This window comes from Cebus imitator, unplaced genomic scaffold, assembly GCF_001604975.1.
Source record: "Cebus imitator isolate Cc_AM_T3 unplaced genomic scaffold, Cebus_imitator-1.0 Scaffold228, whole genome shotgun sequence".
NCBI lineage: Eukaryota > Metazoa > Chordata > Mammalia > Primates > Cebidae > Cebus > Cebus imitator.
In genome coordinates, this window is record NW_016107543.1 from 601,814 (window position 1) to 612,877 (window position 11,064).

The window sequence follows — 11,064 nt, forward strand, 5'->3', positions numbered from 1 at the left end:
AAAAAAAAAAAAAAAGAAGAAGAAGAAGGGGGTAAAATTAGGAATGACCCCTGAGATTCTGGCTTGGGTAACAGTGCATCATGGTACAACTCGCTGAGATAGAGAACCAAGGAAGCAAAGATAGTTTTGGAGTGAGGATGAAGGTAAAGGCAGGATGACATGTTAAATTTAGGACATACTGAGTTTGAACAGCTTGGTGGAATGCACTTGGCTACTGGGGTCCAACACAGACTTGGGCTGGAGCTCTGGTCATGAGTGATCAACACAGACATGGTGGTTACACTACAGAGGTATATGGGATTGCTCTAGTAAAGGGCACCAAGACAGAAGAGAAGACCAGGACAGAACCCTGGAAAATTACCACATTAAAAAGTGGAATTGATAAGTGTATTAGGTGAATGGAAAAAGAAAAAAAAAAGTGGAATTGAGCAAGATGAGCCTGCAAAGGAGAATGAGAAGCAAACAGGCAGGAGGGAAACCAAGAGAGTATAGTTATCATAGAAACTAAGAGAAGAAAAGGCCTCAAGAAGGATCAATAGTGCCAGAACTGCTGAGAGATCAAGTAAGTTAAGGACTGAGAAGTACTCAGAGAATTTGAGCAATGCAGGATTTCAGAAGACCATGGAGGGACAGCATAAGTAGAGGACAGCAGCAGGGCCTAATTAGAGCAGCTTAACAGTGAACAGGAAGAAAGTTGGAGCAGTGAGTAAGTAAACTCTCAACAAGTGTGGCATAGACTAGCAGAAATGGGAAGTAGACATGTAGTGGCAGCTATTTAATGGTTGTTTTCAAAAATGAGAGAAATTTAAACACCTTTCAGTGCTGATGGAAGAAGCCATTTACATTACGGGCAGAGAAGGTCAGTCTCTACAGAACCTCATCTCTCAGAAAGAAAGGAGAAGGGTTGCAAGTGCATATTCTGAGCGGTAGTCTTAAACCAGGGGAGGGATACTTCCCCAACTTTAATGGGAAAGAAAGATGGTTGTCAATACAGGGAAGTTTCTGCTTTGGTGGCTGGAGGCTGACAAATCTGATGGCTTCTCTTTTCTCTTTGAAGGTGGAGAAGAGGTTGTCAGAAGCAACAAGAGTTTGAGGAGGAGAGATATTAGATATCATAGTTCTATGATAATTATATGCATCTAGAGACAAAAAGATCACCAGATAATATAGGGACTCTGAATTTTATATATCACCATTCTGGTTTTCTTTGTTTTTTTTTTCCAAAGAAGCAGTTAGCTCTATGGTACCCCAAATCCAATTGAACTGGAATATATGATATTTCCCACTCTTAAAATTTCATTCTGGCCAGGTACAGTGGCTCACACCTGTAATCCCAGCACTTTGGGAGGCCGAGGCGGGCGAACCATGAGGTCAGGAGTTCGAGACCAGCCTGGCCAACATGGTGAAACCCGTCTCTACTAAAAATACAAAAATTAGCCAGGCATGGTGGCGCATGCCTGCAGTCCCAGATCCTTGGGAGGCTGAGGCAGGAGAATCGCGCGAACCCAGGAGGCGGAGATTGCAGTGAGCCAAGATGGCACCACTGCACTCCAGCCTGGGTGACAGAGTGAGACTCTGTCTCAAAAAGAAAAAAAAATTATTCTAATTTTACTTCTTTTTTTTTTTCTGTTTGTTTGTTTGTTTCTGAGACAGAGCCTCACTCTGTCACCCAGGCTGGAGTGCAGTGGCACGATCTCAGCTCACTGCAACCTCTGCCTCCTGAGTTCAAGCGATTCCCCTGCCTCAGCCTCCCAAGTAGCTGGAACTACAGGTGCCTGCCACCATGCCCAGCTAACTTTTTGTATTTTAGTAGAGACGGGGTTTCACCATGTTGGCCAGGATGGTCTCAATCTCCTGACCTCGTGATCCTCTCCACTCGGCCTCCCAAAGTGCTGTGATTACAGTTGTGAGCCACCACGCCTGGCAATTTTACTTCTTTCAAAAGAAAGAAAACAGTTTCTGGTGCTATCAGAAATATTCCCATGCTCTTCAACATCTGTTGTGCTTTTGAGAAGCTATTCTGTATTCAAGGAGCTGTATCCTCACCCTGTGACCACCCCTTAAACTCTCTTTTAAACCCTCTCAGCCTCTTTCTTGTTTGCCCCTCTCTGTGACATTTATGTCCAGCCTGCCATTATTAATGTACCTGTTACCTCTCACATGTTCAAGGGAAAGAATCTAATGTTTAGAGCACCTACTATGTATCAGACACTTTCAGTTGTTTTTACTTCAGTGATACAATTTACATCCCCACAATATAGCAGGGAGATATTATCCCTACTCTTACAGACAAAGAAACTAAAGCTAGGAGAACCTAAGGTCATGTGGCTACTAAATGACCAAGCAAGGATTAGATCTCAGTCTGTCTGACTCCAAAACCCATTACTCTGCTGCAAGCTCCCAAGGAGCAAGCAATCTTCTGATTCATCATTATACACCTCATGGGAACTCAAACAGCACTTTGCACATAGAAAATGCTTGATAAATATTATTGATTTGAACTATGACTTGACCCCTTGAATATCTTCAGTGTTCTGGCAATTTAGTATGTGCCCAACTTTCTCTAAGAAGCTATACTATTCAGCTTGGTTTTAAAAAAAAATGCTCTTTAGGTTCAGCAAGGGCATCATATGTGCTAACTTTACAATGTAGACAGGAAGATGGCAAAATGAAAGCACTCTCTTCCTCTAAATGACTTTTTTAAATTTAATAATCCCATCAGGGAAGTTAACAGTTTGCAGTAATATGGCAACAATGAAACCACCAAACAGAATCTCCCATGCAATCATTGGAATAAATGAGCAGAAGCATGACCAAATTCTAACTGACGCTATCCTCTTTTCACTTTTCAGGAGTATAACATGTATGGCTGGTGGGTGGGAGAACTGAACAGCCTCGTTGGGATTGTTCCAAAGGAGTATCTCACCACCGCATTTGAAGTGGAAGAAAGATGAATCCCAGGTATCAGAACCATTGTCAGTGAACTGCCTGTTAGTTGAGTGGAACTTGTGGGCCACTACTTTGTTTCTCTGAAAGATGAGATTTGCCAGTAAAGTAGCTTTTCTTCATTTCCCAAACTAATGCTAATGATTCACAACTGATGGAAAGAAAATAAGTCTGGAATTGTTTTTTCTTAAATTTGGGGACAGTGTCACTTAAGATAAGGTTCAACTAATAGCAATATAAAATCCAAACTAAAAGTGACAATACAGAAGGCTGAGCGATGTAATCCCTGCACTTTGGGAGGCTGAGGTGGGCGGATCACTTGAGGTCACCAGCCTGGCCAACACGATGAAATCCCCTCTTTACTAAAAATACAAAAGTGAGCTGGGCATGGTGGTGGGCGTCTGTAATCCCGGCTATTCAGGAGGCTGAGGCAGGAGAATCACTTGAACCGAGGAGGCGGAGGTTGCAGTGAGCTGAGATTGTGCCACTGCATTCCATCTAAAAAAAAAAAAGTTAACACAGAAATGTATTTTTCTGCCAGGCACGGTGGCTCACGCCTGTAATCCAAGCACTTTGGAGGCCAAGGCGGGCGGATCACCTGAGGTCAGGAGATCAAGACCAGCCTGACCAACATGGTGAAACCCCGTCTTAAGAAAAAGAAAAAGGCCGGGCGCGGTGGCTCAAGCCTGTAATCCCAGCACTGTGGGAGGCCGAGGCGGGTGGATCACGAGGTCAAGAGATCGAGACCATCCTGATCAACATGGTGAAACCCCGTCTCTACTAAAAATACAAAAAAAAAAAAAATTAGCTGGGCATGGTGGCGTGTGTCTGTAATCCCAGCGACTCAGGAGGCTGGGGCAGGAGAATTGCCTGAACCCGGGAGGCGGAGGTTGCGGTGAGCCGAGATCACGCCATTGCACTCCAGCCTGGGTAACAAGAGCGAAACTCCGTCTCAAAAAAAAAAAAAAGAAAGAAAGAAAAAGAAAAAAAAGAAATGTATTTTTCTCTTCTGTAAAAATATAAGGAAAGTGGTCCAAGGTATCCAGTCCTAGGTACCTTTTCTTTTTGTTCTTCTCTATGCGTCCAACATTCCCAAGGTTACCTCATGGCCAAGACAGATGCTCCAGCTCCAGCCATCTTGTCTGCCTCCTCCACAATACAGCAGGAAAGATAAAAGGAGAAAGTCAGGCCGGGCACAGGGGCTCACACCTGGAATCCCAGCACTTTGGAAGGCTAAGGCAGGAGGATCACTTGAGGTCAGGAGTTCAAGACCAGCCTGGCCAACATGGTGAAATCCTGTCTCTATTAAAAATACAAAAAATTAGCCGGGCATGGTGGCACGCCCCTGTAATCCCAGCTACTCAGGAGGCTGAGGTAAGAGGATCACTTGAACCTAGGAGGCAGAGGTTGCAGTGAGCCAATATCATGCCACTGCACTCCAGCCTGGGCAACAAACAGAGTGAGACTCTGTCTCAAAAAAAAAGGAGGTCAGGCCCAGTGGCTCACACCTGTAATCCCATTACTTTGGGAGGCCAAGGCAGGCAGATCACAAGGTCAGGAGTTTGAGACCAGCCTGGCCAACATAGTGCAACCCCGTCTCTACTAAAAATACAAAAATTAGCTGGGTAAGGTGGCACATACCTGTAGTCCCAGCTACTGGGAGGCTAAGGCAGGAGAATCACTTGAACCTGGGAAGCAGAGGTTGCAGTGAGCTGAGACCACGCCATTGCACTCCAGCCGGGGTGACAGAGTAAGACTCCATCTCGAAAAAAAAGAAAAGCATACCCTCTCCCTTAAGGGCACTTCACAGATGTTGCACACAAACTTCCTCTCACATTCCATTGGCCAGAAGTTGGAATGCACCATGTCCAGCTTAGAATTGAGAGATTCATGATTAAATACAAATGGAAGAATGGATATTGGGAGAAACCTAGGAATTTTGCCACAGGGTTGGATCTGGGTTTATCCCCAGCTCTCAAGTCCAGGGCACCATTTCCCCAAAATGCCCACATATTGCAATATGACTGACCCAAGATTAAAACTCCAATATAAGGATTCCTATGGAAATTAATCAAATCAAATTAAGTAATAAAGAATATCGTTTGCAGGGCCAGGCGCAGTGCCTCACACCTGTAATCCCCTTTGGGAGGCCAAGGCAGAAGGATCACTTGAGATCAGGAGTTTTTTTTTGAGATGGAGTTCCGCTCTTGTTACCCAGGCTGGAGTGCAATGGCGCGGAGATCAGGAGTTTGAGACCAGCCTGGGCAACATAGTGAAAACTCATATCTACAAAAAAAAATTTTTTTTGATAATTTTTTTGAGACAGAGTCTTGCTCTGTTACCCAGGCTGGAGTGCAGTGGGGGTATCTCAGCTCACTGCAACCTCCGCCTCCTGGTTTCTTGCAATTCTCCTGCCTCAGCCTCCTGAGTAGCTGGGACTACAGGCACATGCCACGCCCAGCTAAAATTTTTTGTGTTTTAGTAGAGACAGGGTTTTACTGTCTCTCCTGAGCTCAAGCAGTCAGCTCACCTCGGCCTCTCAAAGTGCTGGGATTACAGGATTTTTGTATTTTTACTAGAGATGGTGTTTTATCATGTTGGCCAGACTGGTCTGAACTCCTGACTTCAGGTGATCTGCCCACTTCAGTCTCCCAGAGTGCTGGGATTACACGAGCTACCACATCTGCCCCACCAAAAAATGTTTTTTAAATTAGCCAAGTGTGGTGGTGCTCGTCTGTAGGCCCAGCTACTTGGGAGGCTAAGGTGGAAGTACTGCTTGAGCCCAGGAGGTTGAGGCTGCAGTGAGCCATGACTGTGCCACTGCACTCCAGCCTGGGTCAACAAGACCCTGTCTCCAAAAAAGAAAAATAGGTTTGTGTTTTATTAGCAAGAACCACATTGTGTTTCAAAATAGTGGAAGTAGGTGCTTGGTTGGGTGGAGTAATAGTGGGAGCTGCTTTGGTGCAGAGTGGGTTTTGGTTAAAATTAAGATGCTGATGGAGGGCCCCTAAGACCAGCATGTTGTCGCTAGCACCATCTTCTACCCTGAAATGGGAGTAGTCTTCATTGCTCAGGGGAAAGAATGGCATCAATGTGATAGTGATACAAACAGTCCTTGGAGTCCAGACCAGAGCCCACTCTAGTGTGCAGGAGCAGCTGGGTGAATTCATTTAGGAAGATACATAAGGATAGATCTTATTCTCCAATGCCCTTGTACACCCATACAACACCTGCTCGGGCCTGTCACTCAAGGTTTGACTTTATGACTTTCCTGATGAAGACTCTGTTCCCTGGCCATAAGTGTAGATGGTTGGAATTTTTCTGTCAAATCTAAACAAATTCACCCAACCAGGCGTGGTGGCTCACGCCTATAATCCCAGCACTTTCAGAGGCCAAGGCAGGCAGATCACTTGAGGTCAGGAGTTCAACACCAGCCTGACCAACATGATGAAACCCCATCTCTACTAAAAATACAAAAATTAGCCAGACGTATTGGCGGGCACCTGTAATCCCAGCTACTTGGGAAGCCGAGGCAGGAGAATTGCTTGAACCCGGGAGGCGGAGGTTGCAGTGAGCCGAGATCGCACCATTGCACTCTAGCCTGGGCAACAGAGAGACTCCATCTCAAAAAAAAATAAATAAATAGGCTGGGCGTGGTGGCTCATGCCTGTAATCCCAACACTTTGGGAGACTGAGGCAGGTGGATCACAAGGTCAGAGACCATCCTAGCTAACATGGTGAAACCCCATCTCTACTAAAAATGCAAAAAATTAGCCAGGCATGGTGGCATGCGCCTGTAGTCCCAGCTACTCAGGAGACTGAAGCAGGAGAATCGCTTGAACCTGGGAGGCTGAGGTTGCAGTGAGCCAAGATCACACCACTGCACTCCAGCCTGGGTGACAGAACGAGACTCAGTCTCAAAAAAATAAATAAAACAAAATAAATAAAAATAACAAACAAATTTACCCTTTTTCACTTGGTCATTTATTTATTTATCTCTTTATTGTCCTTGGCCCAACCATTCTACTTCTTTTTTTTTTTTAAAGACAGGGTTTCACCATGTTGGCCAGGATGGTCTCGAACTTCTGATCTCGTGATCCGCCCGCCTCGGCCTCCCAAAGTGCTGGGATTACAGCCAACCTTTCTACTTCTAAGAATTTATCCTATTGACCATTTTTGGTTTGGGTAAAAAAAGAAAAAAAAGAAAGAAATTACCCTGTAGCTATACTTGCACACACGCAAAATGACAGGCCCATAAGGTTCATTGTAATAGCAACGACTCGGAAACGACCAAAATGTTTAATAGAGAACTAGTCAAATAACTATTGTACATTCATAGAATTGAATATTATGCAACAGTAAAAAAGGGAAACTATTATGGAACACATTCTGAGATATGTTGCTAAGTTAAAAAAAAAAAACAACAGCAAAGAATGGAAGCCACATTTGCCCCATTTGTATAAAAAAAGACTGGAGACTATATATACCTATTTGTTTATATTTGCATGGGATATTTCTGGAAGGAGACACAAAATGATGCCATGGTTGCCTCCAAGGAGAGAGAAACAGAGACAGAGTAGAGGGGAAAATGTTATACTCTGTGCCCTTTAATACGTCTATATTTTGAATCAGAAAAGCAAATTTATATATTTTTCCTCCTTTAGGAAATATATTCTTCCCTCTATCCTGCCTTTATGAGGAAATTGATAATCGAAAGTTCCCACTCCCTACTTCTGCCACCCCACCAACGCCTTGGATTTCTCTCTTTACTGAAGAGACCCAAGTTTCTGACACCTCATAGTGACTGTAAGCTACCAGTAAGACAAGTGGGAAGAGGCCCTTTCATCAAACCTGTTACTAAACCAGCCTACTCATAGCTCATCCCCTTCTCTAAATGTATCCACACATCCACATTTGCCTTTTCCACAAGCTTTTCACAAAGAAGGTGAGAGAGAAGGAAACCTTGGGAGGAGGACATTGCTGGTTGTTCTGGCTGGTTTGAAAAGCACAAATAAACTTGAGATTTGGTTCCTTGACATGTGTGATTATGTTGAGTTCCTTCTTGTAATGGTATCAATATGTCAGCTCTGGGCATTTTCACCACCTTCCAACAAAGTGGGGACAGCCCAAGAGAAAAGCCCAAAGAAAGGAGGAGACTTGTAATTGTCTTTCAGAGCGCTCTTCTCTGGAACCCAGGTCTGCTGTTTTCTTTCTTTGTCCTTTTCTTTTCTTTTCTGATTTTATTTTATTTTATTTATTTTATTTTATTTTTTTATTTATTTTATTTTATATTTTATTTTATTTTATTTTATTTTTTTTATTTTTTTTTATTTTGAGACAAGAGTCTTACTCTTGCTCTGTTGCCCAGGCTGGAGTGCAGTGGCGTGTTCTTGCTCACTGCAACCTCCACCTCCTGAGTTCAATCAATTCGCCTGCCTCAGCCTCCCGAGTAGCTAGGATTACAGGTGCCCACCACTACACGTGGCTTATTTTTGTTTTTTTGTTCGTTTGCTTGTTTGTTTGTTTTTGAGACGGAGTCTTGCTCTGTTCCAGGCTAGGGTGCAGTGGCATGATCTCGGCTTGCTGCAACTGCCCCCTCCCTGATTCAAGCAATTCTCCTGCCTCAGCCTCCCAGGTTGCTGGGATTACAGGTGCACACCACCATAGCTGGCTAATTTTTGTACTTTTAGTAGAGATGGGGTTTCACCATGTTAGTCAGGCTGGTCTTGAACTCCTGACCTCAAGTGATCCACCCGCCTCGGCCCCCTAAAGTGCTGAGGTTATAGGGTGGCTGGACCACCATGCCTGGCCGATTTTTGTATTTTCATAGAGACAGGGTTTCACCATGTTGGCCCAGCTGGTCTCAAACTCCTGAGCTCAAATGATCCACCCGCCTCAGCCTCCAAAAGTGTTGGGATTACAGGCATGAGCCACCCGTCACTCCTAGCCAGCTACATGGTTTTTTTTTTTTTTTTTTTTTTTTTTTTTTTTTTTGGTTTTATTTGTGGGAGAACCAGAAGCAAGGCCTTGGAGTCAGCACATTGAAGAGTTCCTCTTCAGGCCTTGGGTTACTTAACCCATGTGTCTTGCACTACAACACCTCCCAGGTAGGGGCTGAGGAAGTGCTCTGAAGAGGACTTAAATATGGATACAGGGCTCCCTTTTTCTCTTTCCTGTTGCCTGTACCAAGCACTCAGGTTACCTGCACATTAAGAGGCGGCAAAACATAGTTATTAAGAGCATAACATCTACAACCAGACAGCCTGGGAATAAATCTCAGTTCCTTGTCTACTGTGCTCTCTAGAACAAGTTGTTTGACTTTTTATGCCTCAGTTTCCTAACCTTAGAAGGGATATACTCTATTCACTGTGTATAAGTGATTAGGAAGATTAAATGATTTAACATGTGTAATGGTACTTGGAACAATGCCCAGCACATAATAACTGCTCAATAAGGGTAACTGATATTATTGCCTGACTCTACAGGAAAAATGTTGAAAGACAGGCAACTGAGCAGCTATAGAAATGCCTATTCAGGCCCAGGCATGGTGGCTCACACCTGTAATCCCAGCACTTTGGGGGGCCGAGGGGGGCAGATCACGAGGTCAGGAGTGTGAGACCAGCCTGACCAACGTGGTGAAACCCTGTCTCTACTCAAAGCACAAAAATTAGCCAGGCATGGTAACACACACCTGTAATTGCAGCTACTCGAGGGGCTGAGACAGGAGAATTGCTTGAACCTGCGAGGCAGAGGTTGTAGTGAGCTGAGATCACGCCACTGCACTCCAGCCTGGGCGACACAGTGAGACTGTCTCAAGAAAAAGAAAAAGAAATGACTGTTCAGAGAAGCTCTGGATTGGTGGTAGCCTTCCTCTCCTCTGTAATGACCACTTTGCAGCACTGGAGTAAGACATCCATCTTATATCACAAGAGAAAAACCAGGGAGCAAACAGATGTCAGTGGGCTCGAACTTTCTCAAAAAAAAAAAAAAAAAAAAAACTCATACCAACTATGCATTTCCAGATTATCTGACCCAGGAGTAAAAAGAAGGAAGCCGTTTTGTGTATTATGAATAATTACATGGATGAAAAGAGGAAATTTTAGGTTTAGGAGGAAAAAAACCCAAGTGAGATAAGGGCAGTATAGAAGTGTCCATACATAACGTCCCCTCCGCTTCACACAGGGTGCTAAAGGAGAAGGAACCACTAGGTGGCAGCATATGAGCAGGTGAACCAAAGAGAACCAAATGCCTCCGGTTTTAGGAGCCTTTGCACCAATCCCATCCCACAGGTAAGGACAATGGCCATTATTCTAAACTGTTTTAACAGAGGGAGCAAACACAAACTCTTCTATACCCCTCCTCTGCCACCCAGCTCTCTCCCACCTCCCCATCCTTCCCTGAAGACCCAGGGACCCAAATCGGAAAGGCTGGGTGGCTAAGAGGCCAGAATATCATCGTGCCACGGCTCTGTGGCTGAAAGACAACAGAAAAGGGGATACCAGAAAATAAAGAGCAGGGATGTAGGGCAGGATAAGAAGCTGAAAAAAAAGGTCTGCAGGGCGCGGTGGCTGATGCCTGTAATCCCAGCACTTTGGGAGGTCGAGGCAGGCGGATCACAAGGTCAGAAGTTTGTGACCAGCCTGGCCAACATGGTGAAACCCCATCTCTATTAAAAATACCCCAAAAATTAGGCAGGCGTGGTGGTGTGCGCCTGTAATCCCAGCTACGCAGGAGGCTGAGGCAGGAGAATCGCTTGAACCCGGGAGGCAGAGGTTTGCTGTGAGCCGAGATCGTGCCACTGCACAGAGTCTGGGCAACAGAGTGAGATTCTGTCTCAAAAAAAGAAGACCGGGCACGGTGGCTCACGCCTGTAATCCCAGCACTTTGGGAAGCCGAGGCGGGCGGATCACGAGGTCAAGAGATCGAGACCATCCAGGCCAACATGGTGAAACCCCGTCTCTTCTAAAAAATACAAAAAAATAGCTGGGCGTGGTGGCGCGCACCTGTAGTTCCAGCTACTCAGGAGGCTGAGGCAGGAAAATTGCTTGAACCCCGGAGGCGGAGGTTGCAGTGTGCCAAGACAGTGCCACTGCACCCCAGCCTGGCCACAGAGTGAGA

At 45.0% G+C, this 11,064-nt stretch overlaps 1 protein-coding gene across 4 annotated transcripts in view; it reads left to right on the forward strand.

Annotated features, from left to right (window-relative positions):
* Nucleotides 1-10,586, forward strand: part of LOC108281470 (src kinase-associated phosphoprotein 1) — a 73,188-nt gene extending 62,602 nt beyond the window's left edge. For 3 of the 4 annotated variants that reach the window (XM_017497017.2, XM_017497015.2, XM_017497014.2), the window contains 2 exons: nt 2,853-2,961; nt 7,611-7,982. In XM_017497017.2, coding sequence (XP_017352506.2) covers nt 2,853-2,954 — 102 coding nt within the window. In that variant the 3' untranslated portion in view covers nt 2,955-2,961; nt 7,611-7,982. Of the gene's footprint in view, nt 1-2,852; nt 2,962-7,610; nt 7,983-10,128 lie in introns of those variants that run through there. The other variant, XM_037727340.1, reaches the window with a different exon arrangement.
* The last annotated feature ends 478 nt before the right edge of the window (nt 10,587-11,064 follow it).